General features: G+C 43.0%; 1 protein-coding gene across 6 annotated transcripts in view; it reads right to left on the reverse strand.

Annotated features, from left to right (window-relative positions):
• afdna (afadin, adherens junction formation factor a) overlaps positions 1 to 20,966 on the reverse strand; it is a 243,077-nt gene that overhangs the window by 171,805 nt on the left and 50,306 nt on the right. For all 6 annotated transcript variants that reach the window (XM_041212059.1, XM_041212057.1, XM_041212055.1 and 3 more), the window contains exons 5-6: positions 18,934 to 19,100; positions 16,005 to 16,162 (exon numbers count right to left, since the gene is read on the reverse strand). In XM_041212059.1, coding sequence (XP_041067993.1) covers positions 16,005 to 16,162; positions 18,934 to 19,100 — 325 coding nt within the window. The remainder of the gene's footprint in view (positions 1 to 16,004; positions 16,163 to 18,933; positions 19,101 to 20,966) is intronic.

Here is a 20,966-nt window from a genome sequence, read left to right on the forward strand (position 1 = left end):
TAGTTGTGGCGTAGAAGCAACCAAGGTTACAGAGTTTTCCATCTAGGTGGTATTTAATTCTCACACCAGAGGGCAGTTGATCCTTGATGAGGTGAAAAGCCACTGTCAGGTAGATTGCAAATAGTATGGCGGGGCTATTGTACAGCTTTGCTCGACCCCAACCCAGATTTTGATGGCATCGGTTTCAGATCTCCTGCTCAAGACAGTTGCAGGCATATCATCATGGAGCAGTTGCGGGATTGTGAAGTATTTTCTTGGACATCCAAATGTTTGAACCTCAATCCAGAGCACTTCACGATTTAATGAATCAAATGCTTTGGTCATATCAGCTGCCACTGTGGGTTGACAATTATTGAAAATGTTCTTTCCAGTGTTGCTGGATGGCACTGTGATCCTTAAGAGAAACACCATCTTGTGAGTGAAGGGGAATTTGTCCATTTCACCTAGGTCTACAGATGGCCAAGGTGGCTTCAAAAAAAGCTTGGTTTGTCAAGATACTGTTGAATCTTTTGAACTTTCTCTTCTGATCACTTGTCTTTAATCTTCTGGATTTGTCTTTGGGCGTCAACCTTGCATTGTTGGAATGCTGAATGCGACCCTGGGTTGTCCTGCCAGGCAGTAAAGGTTGCTTTGTTCCAGGTGGTCAGATTTTTCAGCATTGTTTTTGTCAAACTGGTGATGACAATGTTTGAACCCAATGACCTGGGTACAGGAGTTTAGCAGAGCTGACTTTATTTGTTCCCACTGTTCTGAAAGAGAGCTGGGTGTGTGAAGATTTTCCAGATTGGATGTAAACTGCACTTTGAATTCCTCCCTTCTGTTGGGCTGCTTTGGGGCTGAGAGAATGATCTTTTTCCTTTTGGGCTGTTGAGTCTTGCGATATCTTGGTACTGGGTGAACGTTCATCATCGATCGAGTAGATGATCTGTCCAGCAAGCATCAGTCCCTCGCAAGGGTTGAGTAATACAGACATAACTTAGATCTTTGACTCAAACAAAGATGATCCAGGAGGTGCCAGTGCTTTGATCTAGAATGCCTCCACATGGTTTTGTATTTGTCCTTCTGTCAGAAAAAGGTGCTTGTTATAATGAGGCCACATTGAGCACTCGTCAGCAGGAGGACACCATTTGCATTGGCTTTTCTCACGCCATTCTTCCCAATGGTTCTTCTCCAACATCAAAGTTGCAGCCAACCCTGGCTTGAAATTCCTCAGAAGGATGGCCTTTTCTTCTTTTAGGATGGCAGTGAGGACTTCAAGATCAGAGTAGAGCTTTTGCTTTACATCTTCACTGGAGTCAAGGGTCAGGGCATAAGTGCTGATGACAGTGGCGTGTTGATTAAGATAAGCTGTAGGTGAAGTGTCATGAGCTTTTCATTCAGACAACTGGGGAGTTCTGGCAATGCACCAAGATCCAATTCTGGATGGCAAAACCAACTCTGTGGGCATGAGGGTTGCTGTCAGCCTTTCCTTTCCAGTAGAAGGTGCACCCCCCAGCTTGTTCCTTCAGCTGCCCGTCCCCAGAAAGGCAAGTCTCACTGAGTGCAATGTCAATATGGATTATTGATAATTTGCATTACACGATTGCAGTTCTTTTCAGACAGTTACTAGAAGTTATCCATGTGTGTTCTAACATTCCAAGTTGCAAATTCAAAGTTTTAAAAACATAAGAAATAGGAGGAGGAGTAGACCCCACAGCCCATCGAGCCTGCTCTGCCATTCAACACGATCATGGTTGATCTTGGGGGTTAACTCCATTTTCCCGCCCGCTCCCCATATCCGTTAATTCCTTCAGAAACCAAAAATTTGTCTATCGCAGCCTCGAATGTATTCAGCAATGGAGCATCGACAACCCTCTGGGGTAGAGAATTTCAAAGATTCACAACCCTGAGTGAAAAAATTCTCCTTATCTTAGCCCTAAATGATTCCTTTATTTTGAGACTATGCTCCCATGTTTTAGATTCCCCAACCAATGGAAGCAATGTCTCAGCATCCACCTTATCAAGCCCCTCAAAATTCTGTAGGTTTCAATGAGATTGATTCTCATTCTAAACTCTGGAGAATAAGCAAAATTTACTTAACCTCTCGTCATAGGAGGATCCCCTCATCCCAGGGACCAATTTAGTGAACATTCGCTGCACTGCTTTCAGTGCAAGTATATTCTTTCTTAAATATGGAGACCAAAACTGCACACAGTACTCCAACTGAAGTCTCACCAAAACCCTGTACAATTATAGCAAGGCTTCTTTATTCTTGTACTTCAAACCCCCTGCAACAAAGGCCAGATGATGAGCCCACAAGGTACTGTTACCCAGCCAGAAGGGGCGAGAGAGGCGGCCTATTTTTAGCACACCTTTTCTAGCACCCCCCTTCCCATTTGAGGTAAGCAGATGGTATTCTGACGAGGGCTGCTCAGTCACAGATGCTGTTGCCCAAAGACACCTGTGTCCCAACATATATGGAACCTTCAAGCATCTGTCACCTGTGAGCAGATTCTTGACTAGAGACTTCCAGCTTGACAGCCCTGGCCCATCACCAATTCTCCATCATCACAGGACTTGACAAATGGAATCTGGTAGAAACCTGCGCATGATTTTGACTAACGTGGAGACTTTGGGGGTGCCATCATTGTCCTCATGGTCTTTATGGGTTGGCGGTCAGATTTCAATGACGTGTCAAACCATGATGACTGGGGCCACCTTTCTGCTGCAATCTTCATCTGCCTTCAAAACTGGTGAGACAGACAGTCTTCCTTTGCCTGCTCAGCCATTGAGGAATTTTTGGACCACAGTCTTGCCGCCATGGGTGACTAGGAGCAAGGAACTCCCAATGGCATTGTTCAAGGCATCAACAGAGCACACTAGCCTCTCCACCATGTCAAAATGGCAATCCAGAAAGGGAACAAATACAGCACAGCTATCAGCTCCTTGTTCAAAGGCATACTTGTCCCTTCCAAAATTCAGCAGTACAGCCCCACCTTTCCTGTCTTACATAGTTATCAGTATTGCCAGATTCAGATTCTTAAGGATTGCATTCATGCAGTAGTAGCAGAAGTGGTTGAGTTGAGTGTCATACCATCGTAACGAGACTAATCACTCAGTGCTGACAATCATTCTACCGTGGAACTTGAACTTTTAAATGTAATTCCAAACAAACACCATGGAGCTATCATGCATGCTCCTTTTGCCCTGGTTATTGCACTATCACCTCACAAAGAGCAGGGAGTAACAGGTTCAATATGTCAAGGACAGTCTAGAGTCACAATTTTTGCACTCCAACAAGCGACCTAGCAGCATTGAGCTGCAATAGAATCTGTGGAGAATTTCCACTGAATCAATTTAATCCCTGCAAGTTTAAAAAGTCTGTATTTGTCTACGTTGAGGAGAAACAGAACAAGAGTAAAAAGATTTGCAGTGTTTGAGGCCACTCGGTCCATCATATCAATGCCAGCCAAAAAAGAACTTTCTAGTCTAATCCGATAATCCAGTTCTTTGTCTGTAGCTCTGTAGGTTATGACACCAAGGATAAATGCAAGTGAAACACAAGTTTATTGACAGCAGAGGAAAAATATTTGAGGAAAACTATTAGTAAAATCTCATAGCTGAAGAAATTAAAATAAGCCTTTATTACAGTTTTAGCATATGAAATAAAACAAATTCACAAGAACTCATCTGATCAGAGGATTTTTTTTTTTAAGTAAATGTGTACACGCAGGAGGGTAAGAGAAATCATTGGCCCTATATTTTTCCAGCTTTCTTGGAGCCAATGTCAAACATTTCAAATGTTACCAATTTAACAAATATTAAATTTGTTTTCTGAACTTTTGTGTGTGAAAAAGGAAGGAAAACAGAAGTGATAAACTTGGAATGCAATGTGATAATATCTACCAGGAGTAGGGGAAGGTAGTGGCAAAGTGGTAATGTCACTGGCCGAATAAGGAAGAGGCCCAGGATATTGCTCTGGGTACATGGGTTCAAATCACATTATGGCAGCTGGTGGAATTTAAATTCAATTGATAAATCTGGAATTAAAAGCTAGTCTAAGTAATAGCGATCATGAAACCAGTGAACATTGTCAATTGTCACAAAAACCCATTTGGTTCCTGAATGTCCTTTAGGGAAGGAATTCTGCCGTCCTTACCTAGTCTGGCTTACATGAGACGCCAGGCCCATAGCAATATGATTGACTCTTTGAAATGGCCTAGCAAACCACTCAATTGTATCAAACTACGACAAAGTCGAACGAACCATCCAGCATTGACCCAGCCAGCGAAAACAACAATGGCACATCCAGCCGTGTCAACCTTGCTCTAAATGCTCAAGTCCTCTTTACTAACATCTAGGGGCCTTGCAGCAAAATTGAGGCAACTGTTCCACAGACTAGTTAAGCAATAACCTGGCACAGTCATACACTCTGCATCATACCTTACATCATACCACCATCACTGGGTATGTCCCACCAGCAGGACAGACCCAGCAGAGATGATGGCATAGATGGCACAGTCAGGAGGAAGTTGCCCTGAGAGTCCTCAACAATGACTCTGGATCCCATGAAGTCCCATGGCATCAGGTCAAATATGGGAAAAGAAATCTCCTGCTGATTACCACTTGCCACCCCAAGCTGATAAATCAGTACTCCTCCGTGTAGAACACCACCTGGAAGAAGCACTGAGAGTGGCAAGAGTACAGAATGTACTCTGAGCGGAGGACTTCACTATCCATCACCATGAGTGGCTCAGTAGCACCACAATGACAAACCGGCCGAATCCTAAAGGGCACGGCAGCTAGATTGTGCCTGTGGCAGCTGCTGAGGGAACCAAGAAGGAAAAACCTACTTGACCTACTCTCACCAATCTATTTGTTGCAGATGCATCTGTCCATGACAGTATCAGTAGGAGTGAACACCGCACTGTCCTCACAGAGATGAAATCCCATCTTCACATTGAGGACACATTGTGACACTACCATGGTGTTAATTGAGTTGGATTTTGAACAGATCTAGCAACTCAAAACTGGGCATCCATGAGGTGCTGTGGGCCATCAGCAGCAGCAAAATTCACAATCTGTAACCTCATGGTGGGGCACATCCCCCACTGTACCATTATCATCGAGCCAAGGGATCAACCCTGGTTCAATGAAGTAGTGCAGGAGGGCATGCCAGGAGCAGTACCCAGCATACCTAAATGTGAGGCATCAACCTGGTGAAGCTACAAAACAGTGCTCCTTGCATGCCAAATAGCAGAAGCACCAGCCAATGATGTCCTGTGGTGAAAGCTGCTATATAAATGCACGCCTTTCTTTTTCCTTTACTGAATTACGAACACCCCACAGATCCAGCTCTGGATTTTGATAAGGCCTTGCCTTACAATTCTGAGAACCACGCAGCAGCAGTCAACACAATCATGCAATAGCAAAACTTTGAAAGACTTGCATTTATCTAACAGCTTTCACAATCTCAGGATATTGCAAAGCACTTTACAACCAATAAAGCATTTTTGAAGTATAATGTGACAGCCAACTTTCACAAAGGAAGCTCCCACAAGATCCCAGGGTATGGCTGCTGGTGTGCACAACCAGCTACTTGGAGTCATAACTGAGATTGAAGAGTTGTGGAACACTGGTTTCTCCTACCCACATCCATTTTGATGTGGATGCGCTGCTTGGCAGGAAATCAAGGTATAAAGAACATATTTTTATTTTTTCTTGGACTGTGGCTTTAAAAAATGCCATGGCTACAGTTTAAAAGAGATGTTCACTGGAGCAGGAAAAAGAAAATCTATAATGTTGCTATCCTGGAACAGTGTGTGCCAGGCTGGACAGAATGGTGTTGGAATGGAGATCGGGTTTAAGAGGGAACTGCCTAGCGACGGCGTTTTGATTGGCTCCTGACAAAGTGGCCAGGTTCTGAGAGAGGATAGTGCAGTAGATCAGCTCCTAGCCTGAAAAGAGGAAAGAACTGTAAAGGTCTCTTTTCTGCGTTTTGTAAGACTCCAGTAATCCTACCATAGTAGCTAGCTGGCTATTCCTCACATCACTGTATCGTACTTTCTTTGAGAAACTCCAGTCAGGAGGAAAAGGGGGAAAATCACCAATAGAGACATTTAAAGCAAGTTTCAACCAGAGAACCACAGATTGCAAGTGCTGGAGACTACTTCATGTCAGCCACAACAACCTGCAAGAAATCTGGAAGAAAGCAATCAAAGTCAACCCACTTAATCCTGAACTCCAGATTGGTGCTATTGAACTGTTTTATCTCACCCTTAACAAGCATGTTTTGTGTGTCTTTTGTGTGTGTGTGTGTGTGTGTGTATGTATATGTGTATAGGGGTTTAAGGGGTAGAGTTTAGGTTATAGAGTTAAAAGTTAGCAGTTCATATTTCTTTCTTTTGCCACTGGTTACAGAGAGACAAGCTGTTTAATAAACAGTTATTTACTTGTTAAGTTTACAAACCTGGTGCTCATATTCTTTTAACCTAAATTAAACAGTTAGGTAGAATTGGGGCAATTTGGTGGTCTAATTAAATTTCTCACATTTGTCACAGCTCGGGGAGCAGTGGGGCTTGATACAACAGCGCACTATCCCCTGTGAGCTGTGACAAAGGGTACAAGCCCTCACAAACATTTCCATATCCCCACTAGGAAGGTTTACATAATTAACAAAAATGTTACATTTTTAACCTGGGCTTTTTAATTCCAGAAACAGCACATGGGGAGAGGGTTCCAAAAAAAATACGGCTCACAGGTTAAAAGCATCACAATCTTCTGTCAGATGAAAGCTACTTACGTTATAGCCTAGCAAGCAAGGGACTCACTTCAGAGGAAAAACTCAGCAGGTCTGGCAGCATCGGAGAAGAAAAGAGTTGACGTTTCGAGTCCTAATGACCCTTCAACAGAACTGATCTTTCTTAACAAGGAGAGGGAAATATAAGCTGGTTTAAGGTTGGGGAGGCAGAGAGAGAAGTGGAGTGGGGGGGGTGGTGTTAGGATAGGAGCAGATCATCAAAAGATGTCACAGATAAAACAAAAGAACACAGAGGTGTTGAAGTTGGTGATATTATCTAAACGAATGTGCTAATTAAGAATGGATGGTAGGGCATTCAAGGTATAACTCTAGTGGGGGTGGGGGAGCATAAAAGATTTTAAAATAATGAAAATGAAATAAGGAAAAGAAAAATCTATATAAATTATTGGAAAAGAAAAAAAGACAAAAGGAAGGGGGAAGAAACAGAAAGGGGGTGGAGATGGAGGAGGGAGCTCAAGACCTAAAGTTGTTGAATTCAATATTCAGTCCGGAAGGCTGTAAAGTGCCTAGTTGGAAGATGAGGTGCTGTTCCTCCAGTTTGCGTTGGGCTTCACTGGAACAATGCAGCAGGCCAAGGACAGACATGTGGGCAAGAGAGCAGGGTGGAGTGTTAAAATAGCAAGCGACAGGGAGGTTTGGGTCATTTTGTTTGACAAGCTGTTTACTAAAACCCGCTTTCACAGCCATATCTCCTTTCTCAGTGACTGTCTCCGTCTCCGACTTACCCCACGTGGATTTCAACTGAAATTCCACCCCTCATGTTTCGAACCCACCTAGGATTACAGGTATCTCCGGGACATAAAACGTTTCTCGGACTGCTGTTCCCGTCACATTCTGAGATCCACACTCAGTGCCATGCGCCGCCATATGAACACACTCGACCTCTCCCTCCAGCAGCACTGCCGTACCCTTTTTCAAAGCTGCGCGTGCCCCCAGTTTCATTTTATTCTTCGTCTCATCCAAAGCCTCAACAAGAAACTTTTTCTCTTTCTCTCAAGTGCTAAGGAGCGCAAGCTCCAGCAACTCATCGACACCAACACCCATCCAGGACCCTCCACCCCTGCCTGTCCCTCCGTCCCCACCCCGGCTTCCAATCCCAGCCCCAGCCGTGTATTCACTATACCCACTGACCTTCCCCTCTCCGACGCTGAACGTTCAGTGCTCAGCAAAGGACTTAGTTTCATACCCTTACGCCCTCACCTCAATGAATTTCAGGCTCGGCACGATGCTGAATTCTTCTTCCACCGTCTTCGTCTCCGGGCTCACTTCTTTGAGCAGGAGTCCTCTCCCCGTTCAACGGATCCTTTTCCATTTCCAATATTCTCCCTCCACCTGGACCCCTCCCTCTGGACTCTTACCTTCTCTTGATCTTTTCATTGAAAACTGTCGGCGCGACATTAGTCGTCTCAATTTCTCTGCTCCTCTCACCCATTCTAATCTCTCGCTCTCTGAACTTACTGCACTCCGTTCTCTCAGGTCCAACCCTGACATTGTCATCAAATCCGCTGACAAGGGTGGTGCTGTTGTTGTCTGGCACACTGACCTCTACCTCGCGGAGGCTGAGCGTCAACTCGCAGACACTTCCTCCTACCTCTCCCTGGACCATGATCCCACCACTGAACATCAAGCCATTGTTTCCAGGACTGTCACTGACCTCATCTCCTCTGGGGATCTTCCTCCCACAGCTTCCAACCTGATAGTCGCCCAACCTCGGACGGCCCGCTTCTACCTCCTACCCAAAATCCACAAACAGAACTGTCCCGGTAGACCGATCGTCTCAGCTTGCTCCTGCCCCACGGAACTCATTTCTCATTATCTTGACTCTCTTCTCTCTCCCCTTGTCCAGTCCCTTCCTACCTACATCCGTGATTCCTCTGACACTTTATGTCACATCAACAATTTCCAGTTCCCTGGCCCCAACCGCTTCCTCTTCACCATGGACATCCAATCCCTCTACACCTCCATCCCCCACCAGGATGGTCTGAGGGCCCTTAGCTTCTTCCTCGAACAGAGGCCTGTACAATCCCCATTCACCACTACTCTCCTCCGTCTGGCTGAACTTGTTCTCACACTGAACAATTTCTCCTTCAACTCCTCTCACTTCCTCCAGATAAAAGGTGTGGCTATGGGTACCCGCATGGGCCCCAGCTATGCCTGTCTCTTTAGGGGGTATGTGAAACATTCCTTGTTCCAGTCCTACTCCGGCCCCCTTCCACAACTCTTTCTCCGGTACATCGATGATTACTTCGGTGCTGCTTCATGCTCTCGTTGGGACTTGGAAAAATTTATTAATTTTGCTTCCAATCTCCACCCCTCCATCATTTTCACGTGGTCCATCTCTGACACTTCCCTTCCCTTCCTTAACCTCTCTGTCTCAATCTGGTGATAAACTGTCCACCAATATCCATTAAAAGCCTACTGACTCCCACAGCTACCTCGACTACAGCTCCTCACACCCCGCTTCCTGTAAGGACTCCATCCCATTCTCTCAGTTCCTTCGCCTCCGTCGCATCTGTTCCGATGATGCTACCTTCAAAAACAGTTCCTCTGACATGTCCTCCTTCTTCTTTAACCGAGATTTTCCACCCATGGTCGTTGACAGGGCCCTCAACCGTGTCCGGCCCATCTCCCGCGCATCCGCCCTCATGCCTTCTCCTCCCTCCCAGAAACATGATAGGGTCCCCCTTGTCCTCACTTATCACCCCACCAGCCTCCACATTCAAAGGATCATCCTCCGCAATTTCCGCCAACTCCAGCATGATGCCACCACCAAACACATCTTCCCTTCACCCCCCCCGTCAGCATTCCGTAGGGATCATTCCCTCCGGGCACCCTGGTCCACTCCTCCATCACCCCCTACTCCTCAACCCCCACCTATGGCACCACCCCATGCCCACGCAAAAGACGTAACACCTGCCCCTTCACTTCCTCGCTCCTCACCGTCCACAGGCCCAAACACTCCTTTCAAGTGAAGCAGTATTTCACTTGCATTTCCCCCAACTTAGTCTACTGCATTCGTTGCTCCCAATGTGGTCTCCTCTACATTGGAGAGACCAAACGTAAACTGGGCGACCGCTTTGCAGAACACCTATGGTCTGTCCGCAAGAATGACCCAAACCTCCCTGTCGCTAGCCACTTTAACACTCCACCCTGCTCTCTTGCCCACGTCTTTGGCCCGCTGCATTGTTCCAGTGAAGCCCAACGCAAACTGGAGGAACAGCACCTCATTTTCCAACTAGGCACTTTACATAATAATAATAATAAAAACAAAAACTGCGGATGCTGGAAAACCAAAACAAAAACAGAATTACCTGGAAAAACTCAGCAGGTCTGGCAGCATCGGCGGAGAAGATAAGAGTTGACGTTTCGAGTCCTCATGACCCTTCGACAGAACTGTTTTTAACTCACTTCAGAGGCATGGTTCCTAAGCAGCAGTTTGTGACACCTGATACTTAGACACTGTTCTATTTAATTTGCACAGCTTGAGACTTTGGTTACAGTCAGGCTGTGAGATGGCGCATACTTACTAAAGTGACAATTCTTTGAGTGGACAGAAACTCCCAAGTAGTTAATAATCTGTCAATGGTCGTTGAGCTAATGTAATTCTGATATAACTATCTAATGCCTTTGGTAAAGAATGTTGAATGACATATTGGGATGACTTTATGCCAATAAACAGCCAGCTTTCAAGTAGATGGCTTACCTTTCAGCAAGCTGCAATGTCTTGCACTTATTGTGCTGACCAGAGAAGCTGAGGCAATGTGAAACTGGGCCATGTACCACAACATAATTCTGTTAAAAATCTACATTTCAAAGGGCACTGAAGGACATTTATTATTTTAAATATCAATAGAGTAACCAAATGTATTATTGTTTATTTACTTATTTCATTTAAGCATTCCATATGTTTGCTTCAAGCTCACATCACACTGCTAGCTTACTTTTAGTCTTTTAAGAGAGACATGTAGCAGTCCACAAAACATTCCAATATTTGGTGTACAGGGTAAAACGTCTTTCGTGTTTAGCCATTAATTTTGGACAGGTTAAAGTTAAGATTGTAGGGGACATAAGGTACACTTATATGAGAGAGATGAGTGAGACAAAACTTGAGAAAATATCTAGTCTGTAAATAAAAATATACATGAAAATATACAAGCACCTGATCAGGAAGTTTTAAAAGATGGCTGACTGTAGGTGCCTCTCATCTATTATTTAGCAAGAACAATCACTAACGTGGTGACAGAAAAGTAATCATCAAAGGAGATCACTGAATTAGCCATTGAATGTACAGTTAAAAACGCAGTTCTCTCTATGAGCCTAGCTTTGGAAATCATTCACAGCAGCTTTGAAAGAAAGTATAAGAAATGGCTTAAATACTAGCTCTCAATTACTGAGACATCCAAAACTGTTTTTTCTGGCTCTTCAAAAGGCATTTGTTACAGTGGCAGAAAACTTTTGCTTTTTTTTAAATCAAGCATTCATACATGGAACATGGAAGTCACTGGTAAGGCAAACATTCATTGTCCATTCTTATGTGCCCGCAAGGTGGTGGTGAGACACTTTCTTGAAAGGCTGAAGCTTGTGTACTTAACTTAAGGTACACTCAATACTGTTAGGATTATTTCCCTTTCTGTTCAAATTTTTGTTTTTTTTAAATATGTACTTGGTGTTTTAACTTAGTTACAACAAAGAAACAGCAATATATTTCCATTGGTGATAGTGTGCAACATGGGAGGGGAACTTGTAGGTGGTGGTATTCCCATGCAGCAGCTGCCCTCGTTCTTCTAGGTGATAGAGGTCATGCATTTGGAAGACACTATTGAAGAAGCCTCAGCAAGTTGCTACAGTGCATCTTGCATATGGTACACATTGCTGCTACTGTGTAGGTGGTGGAGGGAATGTGGAGGGAATGAAGGTGCCGATCAAGCAGCTTGCTTTATCCTGCATGTGCTGAGCTTTTTAAGTGTTGATGGAGTTTCACTTATCCAGGCAAGTGGAGAACATTCCAACACGCTCTGGACTTGTGCCTTGTAGATGGTGCAAAGGTTCTGGAGAGTCAGGAGGTGCATTACCTGCCGCAGAATACTCAAGACTCTATCCTGCCCTTATAACCACACTAATTATATGGCTGGTACAGTTAAGTTTCTGGTCACTAGTGACCCCCTTCACCAGGGTGTTGATGGTGGAAGATGCAACATTGGCAATGGCGTTTGATGTCAAGGGCAGTCACTCTCACCTCACTTTAAAACTTCTTACAGCCAGTTGAAGGAAACGGCCAAATGTTAATTGTTACCCAGTTCTAGATTTATTCACAAGGTGAACCATTATTTCTGTGTAATTCCTAACCCTACAACCCACCCCCAGTGTATCGTTGTACGTGCACAAGTAATTATTAATTTTAATTGTGTGCCCCTCCCCCTCCACCTGTACACATGTAATCTTAATTTATTTAGTTTACACTCACCACTGGAATTTAGCTCTTTGTCCATGTATGGACCAAGAGTGTATTAAGAAAATGAGCGAATGGCCCTGGGGAAACTCAAAGGGGGCACTGGTGACCCAGTGCTGCTTGATGGCACTGTTGATGGCACTCCCATCACTTTGCTGATGACCGAGTGTGAAAGCACAGTAATTAGCTAATTGAATCTATCCTTTTTGTGGACAGGACATACCCAAGAATTTTTCTATTTTGTTAGATAGATGCCAGTGTTGTAGCATTACTGAACAGCTTGACCAGAGGCACAGTTAGTTCTGAAACATGCCTTTAGTAAATATTATTGGTTGCCCAAGCCCAAAGCCCAGTGTGTTTAGCTATTGTAATATTTAGCACAATAGTAGTGTTTAGCACTGTATCCGAATGCATTAGCATGTGCAATAAGGTAGATGCATTAACAACGCAAATAGATGTAAACATGTACGATATGTTTGTGATTATGGAGACATGACTGCAGGATGACCAAGGCTGGGAACTGAATATCCAAGGATGCTTGATATTTAGGAAGGACAGGCAAAAAGGAAAAGGAGATGGGGTGGCATTATTAGTTAAGGATGAAATAAGTGCAATAGTGAGAGAGGATATTGGCTCAGAAAATCTAGGTGTAGGATCAGTCTGGGTGGAGCTAAGAAGCAACAAGAGGCAGAAAACATTAATGGGAGTTGTCTATAGGCCTGCAAACAGTAGTGGTAAGGTAGGGGACAACATTAAACAGGAAATTAAAGAAGCATTTAACAAGGGTGCTACAGTAGTCATGGGTGGCTTAATCTACATATAAACTGGGCAAACCAAATTTGCAATAATACTGTGGTGGATCAATTCCTGGAGTGTGTAAGAAATGGCTTTTTAGACAGTACATTGAGGAACCAACTAGGCTACAGGCTATCCTAGATTTGGTATTGTGCAATGAGAAGAAGTTAATTAATAATCTTGCTCTGCAGGATCCTTTAGGCAACGATAACCATAGCGTGATAGAATTCTCCATTGAGGGATGGAAATTGAAGCAGTCCAATCCAAAACTAGGGTCCTAAATCTAAACAAAGGAAACTACGAAGGTATAAGGTGCGAGTTGGCTAAGATAGATTGGGGAACTTCATCAAAAGGCATGATGGTGGATAGGCAATGGCTAATACGTAAGGAATGAATGTATGCATTGCAACAGTTATACATTCCTTTCCGGCACAAAAACATAACAGGAAAAGTGGCCCAACCATGGCTAACAAAAGAAATTAAGGATAGTATTAGATCCAAAGAGGAGTCATATAAAGTTGCTAGAGAAAGTAGCAAGCCTGAGGATTGGGAGCGGTTTAGAATTCAGCAAAGGAGGGCCAAGAGACTGATTAAGAGGGGAAAAATAGAGCATGAGAGTAAACTTGCAAGGAACATAAAAGCAAACTGTAAAAGCTCTTTAGGTAAAAAGAAAAAGATAATCAAAGAAAAATATAGATCCTTTACAGTGCAAAATGGGAGAATTTATAATAGAGAACAAGGAAATGGCAGAGCAATTAAACTACTTTAGGTCTGTCTTCATGAAGGAAGACACAAATAACTTCCCAGAAATGCTAAAAAGGGTCTAGTGAGGAGGAAGAATTGAAGGAAATTTGTATTATTAAAAAAAAAAATGCTGGAGAAATTAACGGGACTGAAAACTGATAAATCCCCAGGGGCCTGATAATCTACATCCCAGGATACAAAAGGTGACAGCCATGGAAATATTGGATGCATTGGATGTCATCTTCCAAAATTCTGTAGATCCTGGAACATTCCCGGCAGATTGGGGGATGGCAAATGTAACCCCTCTATTTAAAAAGGAGGCAGGGAGAAAACAGAATTACAGATCGGTTAGCCTAACCTCAGTAGTAGGGAAAATGCTAGAGCCTATTATAAAGGATGTGATAACAGAGCACTTAGAAAAGAGAAATCAGGTTTGACAAAACTATTGGAGCTTTTTTTTTGAGGATGTAACTGGCAGAATAGATAATAGAGAGCCAGTGGATGTGGCGTACTTGGATTTTCAGAAAGCTTTTCATAAAGTCCCACATAAGAGGTTAGAGTGTGTAAAATTAAAGCACATGGGATTGGGGCAATATATTGGCATGAATTAAGAATTGGTTAGCCGACAGGAAATAGAGAGTAGGAATAAATGAGTTTTCTTCCAGAGTGACAGGCTAGTGGGGTACCACAGGGATCAGTGCTTGGGCCCCAGCTATTCACAATATATATCAATGATTTGGAGGGAACCAAATGTAATAGTTCCAAGTTTGCTGACAAAACAAAATTTGGTGGGAATGAGAGTGGTGAGGAGGATGTTAAGGGGCTTCACGGTGATTTAGTCAAGTTGAGTGAGTGGGCAAATTCATGGCATATGCAGTATAATGTGGATAAGCGTGAAGTTATCCACTTCGGTAGGAAAAACAGAATGGCAGAGTATTACTTAAATGGTGATAGATTGGGAAATATTGATGTACAAAGGGACCTGGGTGTCCTCGTACACCAATCACTGAAAGAAAGTATGCAAATACAGCTAGTAGTTAAGGAGGCAAATGGTATGTTGGCCTTCATTGCAAGAGGATTTGAGAACAGGAGCAAGGGTGTCTTATTGAAGCTGTGCAGGACCTTGGTGAGATCACACCTGAAGTAGAGTATGCAGTTTTGATCTCCTTACTTAAAGGGTATACTTGCTATAGAGGGAGTGCAGTGAGGGTTCACCACACTAATTCCTGGGATGGCAGGATTGTCGTATAAGGAGAGATTGGGTCAACTTAGCCTATATTCACTGGAGTTTAGAAGAATGAGAGGGGATCTCATTGAAACATAAAATTCAGATAGGGTTGGACAGACTGGATGCAGGGATGGTGTTTCCTCTGGCTTTTTGAGGGGGGAGGGGGGGTCTAAAACAAGGGGTCACAGTCTCATGATAGGGGGAAGGCCATTTAGGGCTGAGATGAGGAGAAACTTCTTCACTCAGAGGGCAGTGAGCCTGTGGAATTCCCTATCACAGAAGGCTGTGCAGGCCAAGTCACTGAACATACTTAAGAAGGAAATAGACAGATTTCTAGACACTAAAATTGTCAAGGGGTCTAGGGAGAGTGGGAGTATAGCGTTGAGATCGAGGATCAGCCATGATCATACTGAATGGCGGTGCAGGCTCAAAGGATCAAATGACCTACTTCTGCTCCTACTTTGTGTTTCTATTGCTTGATATCTCATGGAGCAAACAGAATTGGCTGAAGACTGGCATCTATGAAAGTATGAACCTCAGGAGCATGCAGAGATGGAACATGCATTCAGAACTTCTGGCTGAAGATATTGCAAAGGATAGCTTCAGGCTTATCTTTGCACTCACGGACTGGGATCCACCGCATTAAGGATAGAGATGGTCATGGAGCCGCCTTCTCCTCCTAATAGCTGTTTAATTGTGCATCACTATTCAATACTAGATGTGACAAGACTGCAGAGCTTTGATCTGATCAGTTGCTTGTGGGCTTGCTTAATTCTATTCAGGGCATGCTGCTTCTGCTGTTTAGTATGCAAGTAGTCCATGAAGAGTTTTAACCCCAATAAATCTTCATGTTATTTAGCTCTACGTTACAGAAGTAGCCATGAATTGAACTTTTATTGATATCTTAAGAGAATCTAGTCCACATAGTTGCTTACCCTTAATCAAAATGGTACTAAAGTACTTTATGTATGCACAAAAAATACACATACCCGTGCAATACAATATTCCTTTGGGTTTTCCTTTTCCAGTCCATATTTGTCAAGGGCTTCTGCAACAGCAAAGTCTGATGTATCCGTTGTTGACAACAAGATGGTCTTGTATGGTATATTTGGCTTTAAACTATCTGCATAGATCCTAAGGGTTCCACCTGGACCAAAAAGATACAAATTCCTTATTGTTCATACTAGCCCAATTAAATTGGACTAGTTCTTTTAACACTTTAGTGCACGTTTTCTTCAGACAGCTGATCTACAATGAGGAAACGTCAAAACAATTCTTAGCAACTATCCTAATACAATAGCACAAAGACAATGACTTGCATTAAACCATAAATTTCTGCTAAACTTAGACTACTTAAATAATGTTCCAAAGAAATATAGGTTCAAATATTCCATCAGAGTTGGAAACCCTATTTCTGACCTAAATCAGACAAAAAAGTACCGCTTACCATCCTCTAACTTTTCTGGTCAATCTTCCAATTAAGGGTCCTGCAGAATGCAGTCAGCAGAAGAAACCTTGGAGACATTAGCAAAAAGAATCCACGCAGAAGCTACACTCCCACTTTTTACTGCACTAGCTGCTGTGTTCTGGTAAGTGCTCACTAACACTGAAAAGCTCTGGGACAATTAAACAGCTTTTCAGTGTGTTTGTGAATGATGGTTGTAGGGTAGGCGAGGGAAGTGGGTAGGGGAGTAGAGTGGATGAGGGAGTAGGGCAGTGAAGTCAGGTCAGGTCTTGGGGGGAGGGTGGAATCATTGGGTGGTGGGGCTAGTCAGGTCAGCTAAGGGGGTGGGGGGGTGGTCAGGGTTAGGAGTTGGGGGGGTGGTTCAATTGTACAGTACCCAGGAGTTAGACTAGGACTTTTCTGCCTAACATTTCCTGGGTAACCATTCAGGTAAGTAAGTCAACTGCCCAAGTCTCTGACTCAAGCTCAGAGTTGGAGACCTTTGCGGGGGCCCCCAGGGAGCAGGGGAATTTCACCAGAAGTTCAGACTTCCCAGGCAATTCCCACAGAGGCGGTGTGTTGGGACTTCCAAGGGGGTCCATAATGCATCTTGGAGGGTATGTTCCGTTACTGATGATCCAGATCTGGACCATGGTTTTCAACTTAAATACACTGAATCAGCTATTAAATATTGGTCAGCCTAACTATTTCAGAATGAAACAACTATTATGAAACATCTTGTGGCTCAGTCATTTTTTTTTTTTAAAACGCCCACATTTATGAATAAAATGTCCACATCTTAGATCCAGTCATACACTAACTTCACAATGCAATCTCAGCCAGTAAATTTAAGGGGAGGACCAGATAAAATGCATCAGCCCAGATGGAGGACAGATCACTCAGGCCATTTCTACGCTTTCCCAAGAGTAAGCTACAGACCAACAGTCAGGCCTGGTGCCAATCACACCAGCAAAGGCATTAGTAATTATGATTAAAGCCCCTCACTCAGGAGAACATGATAGCTTCTACTGAATCTCAGCCTCTTGTCAAAACCTACAACTACAAGATCACTATGGAGAGCAATGAAAAACCCACTTTTTTCCCCTCCATCTCCTCAAACCACACACCCTTTCCACCCTCATCTCAAGTGCATGGAACAGAGTTCAGGGATGTCATCACCAAGATCAAGATAATGCATTCAACTGCCTCCGATGCTTCTCCACATTCCTTTTGCCCATAACCCAAACATTCCCTTCCTACTAGTATTGAACTTTCAACCATCTATCCATTCCCTTCCTATCCCATCTTCTCCTATACCCTCTTTATCCACAGGACCCACCTATTGCTCCCTTGATACCATCCCCAATAAACTGCTGACTACTCACTTACCTGCCTGACCCACATGCTAGCTGCCGTTGTAAACAGTGCTTTTTCCCCAGTCACTGCCTCCCCTCAAAGCCACTGTCATCAACCCTTTCATTCTTACATATCCATTCATGACCAGAGTAACTTTGGCAATAGTTTCACTTTGCCCTAGCATTATTTCAAGTCCTCAGAGGATCTACTTTTGGGCCCCCCTCATCATCAAAATGCTGCCCTATTGCAACATCTAAAGACATGGAATCAGCTTCAACAAACATGGCAACAACCCCCAACTCTACATCTATACCATCTCTGTCTCATCCCTTCCACTGCCTGTATGTTGCCTAATATTCCGTACTAAATGAGTCCAATTTGCACAAGCTAAACATTGGGAAAGCTAAAGTCATTCACTCTTGGCTTTTAATACAAACTCTTTACCTTCATCAATTTCAACCCCCCTCTATGGCCATTGTCTCCGAGTGACCTATACCTGTTCATACACGTGTTTGACTCTAACCTGAGTTTCCAGCTGCACATCCTCTCTATCACAGACCCCCCATACTTCCAGCTCTGTAACACTGCCCATCTCCAATCCTACTTCAACTTATCAACTGCTGAAACCTTAATTTGTAACAACTTCTTACCTCCAGTCAAATCAAGTGCTCACCTGGCCAGGCTCGCTTCTTACACTCTCCATAAACTTCAGCACATCTAAAATTTTTGCACTCACCCATCCTCTCTGACCTACACTGGTGCCCAGTCTCCTAACACTCCACATTGAATTCTCATGTTTGTGTTCAAATCTCTTCAGGGTCTTGTCCCTAACAATGTCTTGAACCTCTTACAGCTCACTGAACACTCAGTTCCTCAACTCCCTTCATCTCACCACCGGTTTTAAACCTTGGCTCCACACTCTGGATTATTTTTCTAGACGTCCCCACCTCTTAATCTTTGTTTGAGACACCACCAAAAAGCCACATCTTTGACCAAGCTTTTGAGCAATCCTCTGATATGTCCCTTGGTTCAGTGTCTTTTTTTAAAAATTACTTCTCTGAAAAATTTGGTATGTTTTTCTACATTAAAGATGCTATACAAACACAAGCCATCGATACCTGAATCAGGCCGTCCATCACCACTACGAAATTCTTGCATTCTTTGTTCTAACTTTTGTTGTCGTCTTCGTTTCATAACTACCTCAGGGTTAGATATTGTACGGGTGAAGCTAGTCTCTGGCATGTCCTTGTATACCTCTGCTGCAAGATGTGAACTTGAGTTCTCACTTTTGGTAGAGAGAGAGATATTTACCATTTTTAAACTTACATCATATTGGAGAAAAAGCATAAATGACAACCACACTGAGTAATTTTAAGTCTCCAAAATCTTGAGATAAATATAACTTCCCTGCATTCTCTCAAACTTGGCAGAAATTTTTCTGACAAATTTTATTAAAGTTTCATGGATTTTTGAAGGCTTCATGAACTGAACATTGTGTTTGAGGAAGGAGTAAACTGACTTATTTAAGGTCCATCAGTAAGGTGTGCTTGTACTAGCCCTTAAATCCACAGCTGTGGATTTAAGGGCTAAAGTAATTTATTTGGTCTTAACATCTTGGGTTCAACTGGGCTAGGTAACAAAGTTTAACTTATTAATGTCCTAATTATGTGGATCACTCACTACCTCCTGCAGATTAGTAGCTTTTGCTGACAGCTTCTTATATTATTCTGCATTATTCTCCTGGGAAAAGATATTGTTGGATTGGGTGAATGGGGTCTTCTTTAATGGCACTTTAACAGCTAATATTAACATTTCTGGAACACACCAAACATAAATTTCCAGATTGCAGTATATCTCAAGACACATCAATCACATATTTGCTACTACGGAGGATAACATTTTTATAGTTCACAGTGACAAGCTGTGTTGAAGTGGTGGGGTTAGGCTGGAGCGGTTGCAAAGGGTGAAATTAGTTGCTTTCCATTAAATAACTGTAACAAACATTGGCTGGATCTTCTAGGATTCCAGGGTAACCTACTAAACAGCAGTCAACATAGATCCAGTGAAGGATATGTCAGACCAATTTTATCAATCAGGGAAAGTAGCAACCTAACTGACTGGACTGCCTTGTGACATCATGTACTTAGACTTCCAAATGCCATGTGGCCAAGTTCTAAACAAAATATTGCTAGAGAACTAACAAAGCTGTGGGAAATTGGCTGAAGGGTAGAGAACAAAAAGCAACAATAGAAAACAGAAATGGGAACTGAATTTACAAGTTATGATTGACTTGTACAGTTCTCTGATCTCTACACCTTGAGTACTTTATTCATTTCTGGTCACCAAGATTAAGGGAGACAAGCTCTGCAAACAGCACAGAGAAGAGTCACATCTCAAGTGTCACTGGCTTGATTTATGAGTAAAGACTGGAGAAGCTTTTCAGCCTATTAATAAGATAAACAGTATTTAAGATAATTAAGGGACCAGGAAAAGTAAATTCTGTATATTACTTAAGCTGTGAGTTTAGGACAACTTAAATTCAAGGCTGTGAAATCTTCAGATAAGAATGGTAAATGCATGGAATGGACTTTCTGATAAAGGAGTAAAGGCAAAAATGTTAAAATTATTGAGGCATTGGATTCAGCAATGTGGCAACTTCAGGGCCTTTCTTAAAGTAAGGTAGACTGATGGTCTTCCTTGTTCATAACTATCTTGTGACTTGTATGGAATAAACCAGTTAACTAGTCAGAAGAGAAAAACACAGGACATTTTAAAGAAGGCGTAGTACCCAAGACTGCAGAAAGATTCTTTCTACAACATTTTTCTGCACTTAATTTTCAGTGATTATAAAATTTTCATCTGAATGAGAAAATTAGTTTAGTTCAGAGCTTGCAAAATTCAGCTTAGGTTTAATCAGATGAATCTTGTGACTTCAGATAGAAAACTAGGACTAGAGAAGAAGTAATGTGAATGCTAATGGAACTTTAGGCTGACAAAACCCCTGGGCCTGATGGCCTGCATCTTAGGATCTTATAAGTAGCAGCTACAAAGATAGTGGATGCATTGGTTGCAATCTCCCAAAATTCCCTAGATTCTGGAAAGCTCTCAATAGATGTGCTACCCTTGCAGTTTAGCCACTCTGTTCAAGGAG

Source organism: Carcharodon carcharias, chromosome 2 (assembly GCF_017639515.1).
Source record: "Carcharodon carcharias isolate sCarCar2 chromosome 2, sCarCar2.pri, whole genome shotgun sequence".
Lineage (NCBI taxonomy): Eukaryota > Metazoa > Chordata > Chondrichthyes > Lamniformes > Lamnidae > Carcharodon > Carcharodon carcharias.